At 44.7% G+C, this 16,339-nt stretch overlaps 1 protein-coding gene across 1 annotated transcript in view; it reads right to left on the reverse strand.

Annotated features, from left to right (window-relative positions):
* Positions 1-324: 324 nt before the first annotated feature.
* The window catches only part of LOC311103287 (xylosyltransferase 1-like), a gene marked incomplete at both ends in the record, with an annotated part of 59,079 nt that continues 43,064 nt past the window's right edge, over positions 325-16,339 (reverse strand). The window contains 5 exons of the mRNA XM_084144820.1: positions 325-647; positions 3,119-3,452; positions 3,975-4,170; positions 8,389-8,552; positions 9,817-9,918. Coding sequence (XP_084000946.1) covers positions 325-647; positions 3,119-3,452; positions 3,975-4,170; positions 8,389-8,552; positions 9,817-9,918 — 1,119 coding nt within the window. The remainder of the gene's footprint in view (positions 648-3,118; positions 3,453-3,974; positions 4,171-8,388; positions 8,553-9,816; positions 9,919-16,339) is intronic.

The raw sequence follows: 16,339 nt of genomic DNA on the forward strand, positions 1-16,339 counted from the left end.
AAACCCAGCATACACAATCCATGTCTCAATTGTCTCAAGGCTTAAAAACCCTTCTTTATCCTGTCTCCTCCCCTTCATCTACACTGATTGAAGTGGATTTAACAAGTGACATCAATAAGGGATCATAGCTTTCACCTGGTCAGTCTATGTCATGGAAAGAACAGGTGTTCTTAATGTTTTGTACACTCAGTATATAGGGGGGGAGCAATTTGGGACACAGCAGACCATCTCACGATAGCTATGGTGCACAACACACAAAAACGTTTCCCGTCAGTTCATCCTCCAAGCCATCGAGTGGCTGCAGCAGTAGCCGTGGCGACGGGGCTACCTAATCCGTCCGTTCCCTCGGGGCGGACCCAGATCAGACTTGGGGTCGGGACTGAGCGCGCTCCATCCCGTCTCCCGACACCGCTGCATAACGGGACACGAGCTAGGACCCTGAGAACACACGTCTGCCGCAGACCACACCCCCGCCAGGAGACGGTCCACCCAGCTCTGGAGCTCCGCCCCCGTCAGTGATGCGTTAAACTCCGCCTCCTCCACCTGTCCTAGGTGCACGGGGAGGTTGAGGATGGGGTTGAGGCCGTGGAAACTCTGCTCCATGTAGGAGTTATGGACCGGGCCGTTGTGGAACTTCACTGTGTCTTCTAGAGAGGGGAGGGAGGGAGGGAGGTAAGGGGGGGAGAGGGAGAGGGAGTGAGGGAGGTGAGAGAAGTAGGGAGGGAGGGGGGAGAAGGGTGATGGAGAGAGGTAGGGAGGGCGAGGGAGAGAGGGAGATACTCTATTTAAATTCCATCTAGGAGTTACAGGATAGGCCTTTGTGTCAAACAATGAGCTAGAAAAGAAGAGAATTTATGTAATAATGTTTATATCAATGTTCTAGTATTGTTATTTATTACATGAAGATTAAATCAGGTTGAGTGTTAACCAGCATTAACCAGCGTTGGCAGACATCCACATAGCAGATGTTCTGGCGGTGTTGTGAGAGGCTGTGTGTCACAGACTCTTTCTTACCATCCCAAGGTGACATATCGGTGACAGAAAGCGCTAATGATTATAGAAAGAATTAGCATTGATGTTGTTGCTAATGCCTGTCATTCAAAAGCGAGCCAACATGCGTAGCTGTGAATGCGTTTACTGTGAATGTGTGTGTGTGTGTTGTGTGTGGTGTTGTGTGTGTGTGGTGTTGTGTGTGTGTGTGTGGTGTTGTGTGTGTGTGTGGTGTTGTGTTTGTGTGTTCCAGGTGATGTACAGTGCATTCAGAAAGTATTCAGACCTCTTGACTTTTTCCACATTTTGTTACTCTAAAATTGATTAAATTGTTTTTTCCCCTCATCAATCTACACATAATACCCCACAATGACAAAGCAAAAACTGTTTAATTTTTTATTTTAGCTATTTATTACAAATAAAAAACTGAAATATCACATTTACATAAGAATTCAGAACTTTAGTACTTTGTTGAAGCACCTTTGGCAGTGATGACAGCATCAAGTTTTCTTGGGTATGACGCTACAAGTTTGGCACACCTGTATTTGGGGAGTTTCTCCCATTCTTCTCTGCAGATCCTCTCAAGCTCTGTCAGGTTGGATGGGGAGCGTTGCTGCACAGCTATTTTCAGGTCTCTCCAGAGATGTTCGATCAGGTTCAAGTCCGGGCTCTGGCTGGGCCACTCAAGGACATTCAGAGACTTGTCCCGAAGCCACTCCTGCGTTGTCTTGGCTGTGTGCTTAGGGTCATTGTCCTGTTGGAAGGTGAACCTTCGCCCCAGTCTGAGGTCCTGACCGCTCTGGAGCAGGTTTTCATCAAGGATCTCACTGTACTTTGCGCCGTTCATCTTTGCTTCGATTCTGACTAGTCTACCAGTCCCTGCCGCTGAAAAACATCCCCACAGCATGATGCTGCCACCACCATGCTTCACAGTGGGGATGGTGCCAGGTTTCTTCCAGATGTGATGCTTGGCATTCAGTTCAATCTTGGTTTCATCAGACCAGAGAATCTTGTTTCTCATGGTCTGAGAGTCTTTAGGTGCCTTTTGGCAAACTCCAAGCGGGCTGTCATGTGCCTTTTACTGAGGAGTGGCTTCCTTCTGGCCACTCTACCATAAAGGCTTGATTGGTGGAGTGCTGCAGAGATGTTTGTCCTTCTGGAAGGTTCTCCCATCTCCACAGAGGAACTCTAGAGCTCTGTCAGAGTGACCATCGGGTTCTTGGTCACCACCCTGACCAAGGCCCTTCTCCCCCGATTGCTCAGTTTGGCCAGGCGGCCAGCTCTAGGAAGAGTCTTGGTGGTTCCAAACTTCTTCCATTTAAGAATGATGGAGGCCACTGTGTTCTTGGGGACCTTCAATGCTGCAGAAATGTTTTGGTACCCTTCCCCAGATCTGTGCCTCGACACAATCCTGTTTCGGAGCTCTATAGACAGGTGTGTGCCTTTCCAAATCATGTCCAATCAATTGAATTTACCACAGGTGGACTCCAATCAAGTTGTAGAAACATCTCAAGGATGATCACTGGAAACAGGATGCACCTGAGCTCAATTTCGAGTCTCATAGCAAAGGGTCTGAATACTTATGTAAATAAGGTATTTCAGTTTTTTATTTGTAATACATTTGCAAACATTTCTAAAAACCAGTTTTTGCTTTGTCATTATGGGGTATTGATTGATTAGGAAAAAACGTTTACTTAATCCATTTTAGAATAAGGCTGTAACGTAACAAAATGTGGAAAAAGTCAAGGGGTCTGAATACTTTCCGATGGCACTGTATGTAGGGGAGGTGTCCAGGTTCTAGTGATCATTCCAGTGTCAGTCCTAGAGGTGAAGTTGAGAATTCCACTGGACTCCACACACCTGCTGTACCCACACACCTACTGTACCCACACACCTACTGTACCCACACATCATGGACATTTCCCCACAGCACCTATATTCAGACAGAGGTGTGTGTGTGTGGGTTAATACGTGACTGGGTGCTATATTTATCTATAGGCCTCGTGTTGACAGCAGAGGCAGAGAATGCCTTTGAGCGCTATGATTGTGTGTGTGTGTGTGTGTGTGTGCGCGCGCGTGTGTGTGTCCAAGTGCTTAGCTGTGTGTGTGTGTGTGTGTGTGTGTTTACCCTGGCGTATAGGTTGCTGGTCGTGGTACTCCAGGGGTGAAACCACAAAGCTGGTGGAGGCTAGTAGGTTCCAGTGATGCAGAACGCGTAGCGTCCACACACCGGGTCGTAACGGGAGGGTTAACGGGGGGCGGTAGTGTGTGTACTCTGCCCCGCCGTCCACCAGGATGTCGTACGTGGCGGCTATGACGTTGGTGGGGTCCACCCAGACGACGGTTACCGTGATGTTCTGCCCCCGGCCCCAGCGTTGCATGGCAACCGGCTCCTCCATGGGGCCCAGGAGGCTTCCGAAGTTCCTGAAGATTCTCTCTTTGGCGTCCCAGTCTGTACCCACCTGAGAGGAGGAGGGGTGGGTTGGGAGGAGCAGGGGGGATAGGGAGGGAGGGAGGGGGACAGAGAAAGATACATATATATTGAGAGAGATCAATAAACAGAGGATTGATTTGAATGAATATGGAGATACTGTAGATTGAAGAAGAGAGAGTGAGAGAAGTGAAGGATTTACAGCAGACTAACCAGGGGAAAACACAGTCCCCTGAATGACACCCTGTGCACTACACTATTTTTTTTACGACTTGCCTGTTAACAAATGGTAATTTTAATTAGTATTTCAGCTATAACGTGACAGGACACATCCAGTACCACATGTCATCCCTAGGGGGCAGCAGCAACCTGCCAATAAAGACACTTAACAACTAGTAACTCAGAGCCTGTTTCAGCATGGACAGAACCACCATCTATCTCTCTCCCAGGTACCAGGGATCAGGGATGCTAGAGGCTGCAGATGTTTGCAGAAGGTTACATTTAAAGTGTGTATGTGTGTGTATGTGTGTGTGTGCGGGCGTGTGTGTCTCACCTCTGCGAACTGTAGTCTGTTGAGTGTTTTCGTTGTCAGGGCCAGGGTGAAGTGGTTGCTATGGGTGACCCAAGTCTCTAGGGTCTCTAGCTGGCTGGTTGCTAGGTTACTAGCGTATTGACGAACCAGGTAGCCTTGGAACACGTCTGACAGGAAGTACAGGTGGACAGACACTGGGTGGCCCCTGGAGATATACCTGGGAAACCCCAAATATATACATACACAGTACAGTTACACACATATACACACACACCCAAATATCCACAGATATCCACCCAAATATCCACAGACAACCACCCAAATGTAGACAGACATCCACCCAAATATCCACAGTAAATCCTTTGTGGTAATTTCCACAACACATCCACCCTAATGTACGCAGACACAGTCATGTTCACTTGATGGTATCAAACACACGTCAGAGCTAACTAAGCTGGAGTCACAGGAGCTTGTGAGGAACAGAGAGATCACTCTATTCTCAACCCCCCCCCCCCCCCCCCCCCATACACACCCAACCAGCAACAAGTGTGTCCTTGTGCCTGTGTACACACCGCACCCAGAACCTACACACACAGTCCTCCCCACTACTTATACGACTGGAAAAAGCCAGTCTGAGAGACTGAGGCCTGTTTGTCTAAATGTAACAAGTTAATCTCCATATTTGATTTGGACCTCTTGCAACATACACACACATACACACACACACGCACCTACGCAGACAGACAGACAGACAGACAGATAGAAAGGCAGACATACAGACAGACAGAGAGAGAGAGAGAGAGAGATATTTCTCTGCACTTTAGGCTGCATTTACATAGACAGCCCAATTCAGATATCTTTTCCACTAATTGGTCTTTTGACCGATCACATCTGATCTTTTCACAATCTGATCTGATCTTCCACCAATTAGGGGAAAAAAATATCTGAATTGGGCTACCTGTGTAAACGCAGCCATAGAGGCTGCATCCCAAATAGCACCCTATTCCATACTGTAGTACACTACTTTTGACCAGAGCCCATAGGGAATAGGGTGCTATTTGGGATGCGAGCAATGATCCCTAGATAACACCTAGCTCCTACCCTGGTAATGATGAGATCTGGTTTCCTCTGCTAGATAACACCTAGCTCCTACCCTGGTAATGATGAGATCTGGTTTCCTCTGAGTAGCTGAAGGACTGAAGTGTCAGAGCAGAGCAGAGGTGGTCAAATACCACACAGAAAAACATGTTGATGATGGAAAAAACAAGTGGCTACTTAAACTCTGTGGTCAGGAGATTCTGCACATTATGAGGGTGGAAAGTTTGCATTTTTTGGAACACGTCTGACAGGAAGTACAGGTGGACAGACACCGGGTGGCCCCTGGAGATATACCTGGGAAACCCCAAATATATACATACACAGTACAGTTACACACATATACACACACACACAAATATCCACAGATATCCACCCAAATGTACACAAACATCCACCCAAATGTACACACACACACCCAACCCCCCAAACCCCAGGCCCTGTCCAGAATCAACCCCTAGCCCCTAAACCCTAGGCCCTAAACAATAGGCTCTGTCCAGAATCAACCACTAGCCCCTAAACCCTAGGCTCTGTCCAGAATCAACCTCTAGCCCCTAAACCCTAGGCCCTGTCCAGAATCAACCCCTAGCCCCTAAACCCTAGGCCCTGTCCAGAATCAACCCCTAGCCCCTAAACCATAGGCCCTGTCTAGAATCAACCCCTAGCCCCTAAACCCTAGGCCCTGTCCAGAATCAACCCCTAGCCCCTAAACCCTAGGCCCTGTCCAGAATCAACCCCTAGCCCCTAAACCCTAGGCCCTGTCCAGAATCAACCCCTAGCCCCTAAACCCTAGGCCCTGTCCAGAATCAACCCCTAGCCCCTAAACCCTAGGCCCTGTCCAGAATCAACCACTAGCCCCTAAACCATAGGCCCTAAACCCTAGGCCCTGTCAAGAATCAACCCCTAGCCCCTAAACCATAGGCCCTGTCAAGAATCAACCACTAGCCCCTAAACCCTAGGCCCTGTCCAGAATCAACCCCTAGCCCCTAAACCCTAGGCCCTGTCCAGAATCAACCCCTAGCTCCTAAACCCTAGGCTCTGTCCAGAATCAACCCCTAGCCCCTAAACCCTAGGCCCTGTCCAGAATCAACCCCTAGCCCCTAAACCCTAGGCCCTGTCCAGAATCAACCCCTAGCCCCTAAACCCTAAACCAGTGTTTCTTCATCCTGGTCCTGCATGGGGACCCGAACTGGTGAACATTCTAGACACCTGATTCCACTAATCAAAAGGTTTGACGTCTGATGAGTTGATTAGTGGAATCAGGTGTCTAGAATGTTCACCAGTTCGGGTCCCCATGCAGGACCAGGATGAAGAAACTCTGGTTTAGTCACTTGTGGAGATCTGAGAGGATTTTGATAGGTACAGTGCCTTCAGAAAGTATTCATACCCTTTGACTTATTCCACATTTTGGAATAAGCCTGAATTCAAAATGTATAAAAAAATTTTTAAAAAAACATTTCTCACACATCTACACACAATAGTCTATAATGACCAAGTGAAAACGTGTTTTTAGAAATATTTGCAAATGTATTGAAAATGAAATGAAGAAATATCTAATTTACATAAGTATTCACACCCCTGAGTCAATACTTTGTGGTTGCACCTTTGGCAGCGATTACAGCTGTGAGCCTTTCTGGGTAAGTATCTAAGAGCTTTCCACACCTGGATTGTACAATATTTGCCCATTATTATTTTCAAAATTCTTCAAGCTCTGTCAAATTGGTTGTTGATCATTGCTAGACAACCATGTTCTGGTTTTGCCATAGATTCTCAAGTAGATTTAAGTCAAAACTGTAACTCAACCATTCAGGAACATCCACTGTCGTCTTGGTAAGCAACTCCAGTGTATATTTGGCCTTGTGTTTTAGATTATTGTCCTGCTGAAAGGTAAATTTGCCTCCCAGTGTCTATTGGAAAGCAGACTGAACCAGGTTTTCCTCTAGGATTTTGACTGTGCTTAGCTCTATTCCGTTTCTGTTTATCCTAAAAAAAAACATAGTCCTTGCTGATGACAAGAAGACCCATAACATGATGAAGAGCAGTACTCAGTGATGTGTTGTGTTGGATTTGCCACAAACATAACGCTTTGTATTCAGGACATAAAGTGAATTTATTTTCCACATTATTTGCAGTTTACTTCATTGCCTTATTGCAAACAGGTTGCATGTTTTTGAATATTTTTGTCAATTAGGTTAGTATTGTGGTGTAGCTACAATGTTGATCCATCCTCAGTTTTCTCCTATTACAACCATTAAACTCTATAGCTGTTTTAAAGTCACCATTGGTCTCATGGTGAAATCCCTGAGCGGTTTCCTTCCTCTCCGGCAACTGAGTTTGGAAAGGCGCCTGCATCTTTGTAGTGACTGGGTGTATTGATACACCATCCAAAGTGTAATTAATAACTGCACCATGCTCAAAGGGATATTCAATGTCTGCTTTTTTATTTTTACCAATCTACCAATAGGTGCCCTTCTTTGTGAGGCATTGGAAAACCTCCCTGGTCTTAGTGGTTGAATCTGTGTTTGAAATTCACTGCTCGACTGAGGGACCTTACAGATAATTGTATGTGTGGGGTACAGAGATCAAATTAAATCAAATTGTATTTGTCACATGAGCCGAATACAACAGGTGTAGACCTTACCGTGAAATGCTTACTTACAAGCCCTTAACCAACAATGGGGTGTTGTGTGTGGGACAGTGAGTGAGACAAAAATCTCAATTTCAACCATTTAAAAAAATTCAGGCTGTAACACAACAAAATTGTGAAAAAGTCAAAGGAGTGTGAAAACTTTCTGAAGGCACCGTATCTATTCACCTAGTTTCCTCTGAGTTCCTGGAGGACTGAAGTGTCACGATCAGTTATTGTTATTGTGTGTAGGACAGTGACAAAAATACATCTCAATTTTAAATTCAGGCTGTAACACAACAAAAATGTGGAAAACGTCAAGTTGTGTGAATACTTTCTGAAGGCACCGTATAATCCATTGTCTTCAGACAGGTGTATTGTTTGAACGTGACAGTGCAGACGGCTGTAAGACAGTGAGGTATAACAAGCAATGTGGGGATATTTTCCACCTGTCCCTCTGATAGGCTAGATGGGATTTTATTTCATATTACTAAACCTGTCCAAACCTTCTCCGCTCTGTACAAGTGTCTAGGGAGTAGGGGTTGGTTTTGGACAAGGCCCTATCCAATCCTTTTTGTTCTACCAGTGTGTAGGGGGTGGTGTTAGGGGTTGGTTTGGAATTGAGGAGTTATTCACACACACACAACGTACACACACACACACACACACACACACACACACACGCGCCCACACATCCACACCTTCCGGACTGACCTGCAGCTGTCGTCGTCGGCGTGGCCCTGCAGTGACATGGAGGCCCGTGATAGGCCCATGCGTGTGAAGGCGTGGTAGTGAGTGAGCTGGCTGTCTGATAGGCTGACTACGCTGTCCGTCTCATCATACACATTCTCCCAGTACGACTGGAGCCCTGGGGTGTCCTGGAGGACAGGAAGTAGTGTTATAGTAGAACCCTGGGGTGTCCTGGAGGACAGGAAGTAGTGTTATAGTAGAACCCTGGGGTGTCCTGGAGGACAGGGAGCAGTGTTATAGTAGAACCCTGGGGTGTCCTGGAGGACAGGGAGCAGTGTTATAGTAGAACCCTGGGGTGTCCTGGAGGACAGGGAGCAGTGTTATAGTAGAACCCTGTGGTGTCCTGGAGGACAGGAAGCAGTGTTATAGTAGAACCCTGGGGTGTCCTGCAGGACAGGGAGCAGTGTTATAGTAGAACCCTGGGGTGTCCTGGAGGACAGGGAGCAGTGTTATAGTAGAACCCTGAGGTGTCCTGGAGGACAGGAAGCAGTGTTATAGTAGAACCCTGGGGTGTCCTGGAGGACAGGGAGCAGTGTTATAGTAGAACCCTGAGGTGTCCTGGAGGACAGGAAGCAGTGTTATAGTAGAACCCTGGGGTGTCCTGGAGGACAGGAAGCAGTGTTATAGTAGAACCCTGGGGTGTCCTGGAGGACAGGGAGCAGTGTTATAGTAGAACCCTGAGGTGTCCTGGAGGACAGGGAGCAGTGTTATAGTAGAACCCTGAGGTGTCCTGTAGGACAGGAAGCAGTGTTATAGTAGAACCCTGGGGTGTCCTGCAGGACAGGGAGCAGTGTTATAGTAGAACCCTGGGGTGTCCTGGAGGACAGGAAGCAGTGTTATAGTAGAACCCTGGGGTGTCCTGGAGGACAGGGAGCAGTGTTATAGTAGAACCCTGAAGTGTCCTGCAGGACAGGGAGCAGTGTTATAGTAGAACCCTGAGGTGTCCTGGAGGACAGGAAGCAGTGTTATAGTAGAACCCTGAGGTGTCCTGCAGGACAGGGAGCAGTGTTATAGTAGAACCCTGGGGTGTCCTGGAGGACAGGGAGCAGTGTTATAGTAGAACCCTGGGGTGTCCTGGAGGACAGGGAGCAGTGTTATAGTAGAACCCTGAGGTGTCCTGGAGGACAGGAAGCAGTGTTATAGTAGAACCCTGAGGTGTCCTGGAGGACAGGGAGCAGTGTTATAGTAGAACCCTGAGGTGTCCTGGAGGACAGGAAGCAGTGTTATAGTAGAACCCTGAGGTGTCCTGGAGGACAGGGAGCAGTGTTATAGTAGAACCCTGAGGTGTCCTGGAGGACAGGGAGCAGTGTTATAGTAGAACCCTGAGGTGTCCTGGAGGACAGGGAGCAGTGTGTGTGCTCTGTGTGTGTGTACGCTGTGTGTTCCACCCACCTGCGGATAAGGGCCAAATAGGAAGCTGTCCAGCTGGGTAACAATCTCCTGGTTCACGCTAGCCTCAAACTTACGGGCGAAAAACGTAGGCCTGGACGTTTGCTGTGGGGGAAGGAGGGAGAGAGACAGAGAGAGAGTATACGTTTATTTATGTACATGTGTATGTGGTACTGTCTGATGTGGGGGTGGATGGAGGAGGAAGAGGAGAGAGTATATGTATCATGTGTATGTGGTACTGTCTGATGTGGGGGGTGTGGTGGGTACAGATGGTCACGGGTTGATGATGTCATGACTAGGGCTTATCTGCCATAGATACATAGATAATAAATGACTGTCAAATATCTGTCAGCTTTGATACAGCTGCTATGATGATTGTAATGATTGTTGCAATCTACCATGAGAAGCTTTTGTTGTAGTTCATATACACTGAGTGGACAAAACATTAAGATCACCTTCCTAATAATGAGTTGCACCCCCACATGTCTTTTGGGTGGTGGACCATTCTTGATACACACGGGAAACTGTTGAGCGTGAAAACCCAGCAGCGTTGCAGTTCTTGACATACTCAAACTATTGAATCTATATCATAAAAACAACTATATAATCTATATAATAAAAACAACTATATAATCTATACCATAAAAACAACTATATAATCTATACCATAAAAATAACTACAGTGAGGGGAAAAAAGTATTTGATCCCCTGCTGATTTTGTACGTTTGCCCACTGACAAAGAAATGATCAGTCTATAATTTTAATGGTAGGTTTATTTGAACAGTGAGAGATCCAGAAAAACGCATGTCAAAAATGTTATAAATTGATTTGCATTTTAATGAGGGAAATAAGTATTTGACCCCTCTGCAAAACATGACTTAGTACTTGGTGGCAAAACCCTTGTTGGCAATCACAGAGGTCAGACGTTTCTTGTAGTTGGCCACCAGGTTTGCACACATCTCAGGAGGGATTTTGTTCCACTCCTCTTTGCAGATCTTCTCCAAGTCATTAAGGTTTCGAGGCTGACGTTTGGCAACTCAAACCTTCAGCTCCCTCCACATATTTTCTATGGGATTAAGGTCTGGAGACTGGCTAGGCCACTCCAGGACCTTAATGTGCTTCTTCTTGAGCCACTCCTTTGTTGCCTTGGCCATGTGTTTTGGGTCATTGTCATGCTGGAATACCCATCCACGACCCATTTTCAATGCCCTGGCTGAGGGAAGGAGGTTCTCACCCAAGATTTGACGGTACATGGCCCAGTCCATTGTCCCTTTTATGCAGTGAGGTTGTCCTGTCCCCTTAGCAGAAAAACACCCCCAAAGCATAATGCTTCCACCTCCATGTTTGACGGTGGGGATGGTGTTCTTGGGGTCATAGGCAGCATTCCTCCTCCTCCAAACGCGGCGAGTTGAGTTGATGCCAAAGAGCTCGATTTTGGTCTCATCTGACCACAACACTTTCACCCAGTTCTCCTCTGAATCATTCAGATATTCATTGGCAAACTTCAGACGGGCCTGTATATGTGCTTTCTTGAACAGGGGGACCTTGCGGGCGCTGCAGGATTTCAGTCCTTCACGGCGTAGCGTGTTACCAATTGTTTTCTTGGTGACTATGGTCCCAGCTGCCTTGAGATCATTGACAAGATCCTCCCGTGTAGTTCTGGGCAGATTCCTGACTCCCTTTAAGAGTGTGCTCCTAATCTCAGCTCGTTACCTGTATAAAAGACACCTGGGAGCCAGAAATCTTTCTGATTGAGAGGGGGTCAAATACTTATTTCCCTCATTAAAATGCAAATCAATTTATAAAAATTTTGACATGCGTTTTTCTGGATTGTTTTATTGTTATTCTGTCTCTCACTGTTCAAATAAACCTACCATTAAAATTATAGACTGATCATGTCTTTGTCAGTGGGCAAACGTACAAAATCAGCAGGGGATCAAATACTTTTTTCCCTCACTGTAGATCATCTATACCATAAAAACAACTATATCATCTATACCATAAAAACAAATATATCATCTATACCATAAAAACAACTATATCATCTATACCATAAAAACAACTATATCATCTATACCATAAAAACAACTATATCATCTATACCATAAAAACAACTATATCATCTATACCATAAAAAAAACATGTAAATACTAAACCACTACTACTACCACTACTACTACTACTACTACTACTACTACTACTACTACTACTTTTACAATTAACTTTGTTGACTTTCAGCAAACACATTGGACCTTATATATTAAACGTTATATCAAGTAAAATGAAAAAGGTTCGGTTATATAAAGGTTATATAAAGGCCATATAAAGCTGATGTGGTAAAATACCACACATGAAAACATGATGCTGATGGAAAGATGTGTTTTTTTACTTTGTGGTCTGAAGATTCTGCATCTTCTTATCCTAATAATCTTGACCTGCTTACACCCGCACAACATGCAGTACTGCTTCCATATACCTTAGATTCATACAAACCAACATGTAAATCAACAACGTTGTCTACTACTAATAAATGAATACTATTACATCAACTGCTCATACTACTTCTACTACTACTGCTATAATTTATACAGCGAACACATTGGACCTTATACATTACAGTACATCATGGTATATCAGGTTACATAAAGAAATAGATTTATAGTGACATTTTCATAGTGCAAATTAATTGTGCAAAGACTACCATCAACCTAATTTTAGTCTTGCAGAGTGATTGAATATTGTCGTGGTTTGAGATCTTCACAGAGTGTGAGCTAACGTTAGCTAATGCTCAATCACCTCAGCAGCTTGACTGTCTCGCCCTCTGACACCATTCACGTGTTCATTTTAGTCATTTAGCAGACGCTCTTATCCAGAGCGACTTACAGGAGCAATTAGGGTTAAGTGCCTTGCTCAAGGGCACATCGACAGATTGTTCACCTAGTCGGCTCGAGGATTCGAACCAGCGGTTACTGGCCCAACGATCTTTTAACCGCTGGGCTACCTGCCGCCAACAACGCTTCCTTCAGTCAGGAGGGAGATTCCTCCGTCAATGCTTCCTCCGTTCGGAATAATATCTGATCTGTTTCAACTCCCAGATTACCATCTGTCCGTCAGCTCCCATCCCGTCAATGCTTCCTCCGTTCTGGATAATATCTGATCTGTTTCAACTCCCAGATTACCATCTGTCCGTCAGCTCCCATCCCGTCAATGCTTCCTCCGTTCTGAATAATATCTGATCTGTTTCAACTCCCAGATTACCATCTGTCCGTCAGCTCCCATCCCGTCAATGCTTCCTCCGTTCTGGATAATATCTGATCTGTTTCAACTCCCAGATTACCATCTGTCCGTCAGCTCCCATCCCGTCAATGCTTCCTCCGTTCTGAATAATATCTGATCTGTTTCAACTCCCAGATGACCATCTGTCCGTCAGCTCCCATCCCGACTGACTGACTTGCAGAATGTTTTATTGTTTTTTGTTCGAATGGCTTGTATGTGCAGCAATTAAGCTTTTAGCTGCCAAGTACGGCCTACATGAATGAATGAAATTAATGAATGTTTATTTTTTTTCTCGTGTCAAATCGCCAGTTGGCAACCCATCCCTTATGGGATTGACACATAAACAAACATTACAATAATTCAGTGATAATTAAATGATCATTCTTCTTCCGGTGTTCTCTGCAGTTCACATCGCATAAAGAGTGAAACAATTTAAAGGTAAAAATCTATACATAATAGTAAATAAGGTTATCCAAACAATAATTATATCCCTAGAGCAGTAAAATAATACACATACATACACACATACATACACACTGTATACTGTATATACACATACAGTAACAGGACTGCCATTTCTGAGGCTGGTAACTAATGAACTTATCCTCTGCAGCAGAGGTAACTCTGGGTCTTCCATTCCTGTGGCGGTCCTCATGAGAGCCAGTTTCATCATAGCGCTTGATGGTTTTTGCGACTGCACTTTAAGATACTTTCAAAGTTCTTGAAATTTTCCAAATTGACTGACCTTCATGACTTAAAATAATGATGGACTGTCGTTTCTCTTTGCTTATTTGAGCTGTTCTTGCCATAATATGGACTTGGTCTTTTACCAAATAGGGCTATCTTCTGTATACCCCCCCTACCTTGTCACAACACAACTGATTGGCTCAAACGCATTAAGAATGAAAGAAATTCCACGAATTAACTTTTAAGAAGGCACACCAGTTAATTGAAATGCATTCCAGGTGACTACCTCATGAAGCTGGTTGAGAGAATGCCACGAGTGTGCAAAGCTGTCATCAAGGCAAAGGGTGTCTATTTGAAGAATCTCAAATCTCTAATATATTTGGATTTGTTTAACACTTTTTTGGTTACTACATGATTCCATATGTGTTATTTCATAGTTTTGATGTCTTCACTATTATTCTACAATGTAGAAAATAGTAAAAAATAAAGAAAAACCCTTGAATGAGTAGGTGTTCTAAAACGTTTGACTGGTACTGTACATACATACATACATACATAAATACATACATACACAACATATACAGATAAATAAATACAGAAAAAAGAAACAGAAGGCATTTCAACCCAGTCTGGCACCAAGAGAAGATTCATGTGGGAGACAAGCCTCTACACAATCTATATACACACGTACCATTTACCACACAGAAGCTAAATATCTTTGTAATGTAATTATAGGTAGCCCTGTATTTTTTATTCCAGGCTTTATCTAAATATCCCGTAAATGGAAATACACAATGGACAAAAAACCATTTCAGATTCTCCTCATGGCTCAGCCACATCATGACAGGGTATATCTGGTGTGCTTTCTGGAATAAGAGCGTATATCATCGTAGAAAGGGCAATAGAGGATAAAATGAGTTTCATTCTCTATTTCTTCGAGGTCAACATAGTTACATAGTCTTTCATCTTCCATTTCACCACAATACCGACCTGTTTCAATACGCAGAGGCAATATCCCTGATCTTACCTGTGCACATAGCGATCTCTTGCTTTAAGGTAGGTTATACATAATATATATCTCACACACAAATTCACCCTTTATCAAACAAAAGATTCTCAATTTGGGTTTAGGATTAATCTCCTCCACCCATTTTTTTTTCCATATTGCATCAACAGTTGTTTTTTAAATAATATCTATGTCTCCCTTACTTTGGTTTTCGTACAGATGTTCACAGTCAGACTGTTGGAAAAGGTTAGACATTTCAGTTGACCAGGCTCCCCTTATGGATAGATCCCATTGAAAAACTTCACTAGATATACATGTAATAATAATAGAAACCATTTAACCTAAATCTGTCTAGCACTGTGAGTCTAACTAATAACTCACTGTACAGCTGATGTGGAGGACGTGGGTAGAAGAACCACAACGAACCTTCTTTCCATAATGTTTATTGTACACAAACATAAACATACACTTTTGAGGACTGACTAGCCCCAGAACAATCTGGGTTCTATTCCGGGGCCATACATCACGTCAACTGAAACCAAAATGTCAGTTACATGGAACATCAATGTGGTGCTGACTGGTGATTGGCCCACACTACTGCCAATCACCCCACACAGTAGGCGGGACATAAAATCAACAGAATGCAGGACCAACTACCACACTGGAGAGAGAGAGAGAGCGAGAGAGAGAGAGAGAGAGAGAGAGAGAGAGAGAGAGAGAGGGGGGGGGGGGGGGGGGGGGGCGTAGCTGCACTCAGCTGGGAGGTTCAGGGTTAAAGACGAGCTCACTGTCCAGGATACTCAATTGAATGAAAACCCTAAAAACCACTGTGTGTGTGTGTGTGTGTGTTACCCTTCGGTCAGTGCTACATAAGGCCTCTCTACAGTCCAACAACCCCAACATTATTATAATAACAACCCTGACAACCACTCACCACCAGCTATAAGGCTCTACAGCAACCACCCACCTATCACACACTGACCCAGAACTGCTGACTTAGGATCAGTTTCCCCTGGCCAAGTCATCATCAATACCATCAGGAGCTCAACCACCACTGGCCCTGGAACGGTTGTTAGATGAATAAAGTAACCACAGGCTATAAGTACAGACAGGAGCGCTTAGTTGTGAACGTTAAGCTATTCTTGTCCATTTGCTGTGCCACAGAGAGCCAGTTAGCCAGCTGTCACATAACTATTCTGGTTCATAGAAGTTAGCCAGCTAGAGCTAAGCTATTCCGGTTCATAGAAGTTAGCCAGCTAGAGCTAAGCTATTCTGGTTCATAGAAGTTAGCCAGCTAGATCTAAGCTATTCTGGTTCATAGAAGTTAGCCAGCTAGAGCTAAGCTACTCTGGTTCATAGAAGTTAGCCAGCTAGAGCTAAGCTATTCTGGTTCATAGAAGTTAGCCAGCTAGAGCTAAGCTACTCTGGTTCATAGAAGTTAGCCAGCCTAGAGCTAATTCTGGTTCATAGAAGCTAGCCAGCTAGAGCTAAGCTACTCTGGTCATAGAAGTTAGCCAGCTAGAGCTAAGCTATTCCGGTTCATAGAAGTTAGCCAGC

The sequence above is a fragment of the Coregonus lavaretus genome (genome assembly GCF_964263955.1).
Source record: "Coregonus lavaretus genome assembly, chromosome: 28".
NCBI lineage: Eukaryota > Metazoa > Chordata > Actinopteri > Salmoniformes > Salmonidae > Coregonus > Coregonus lavaretus.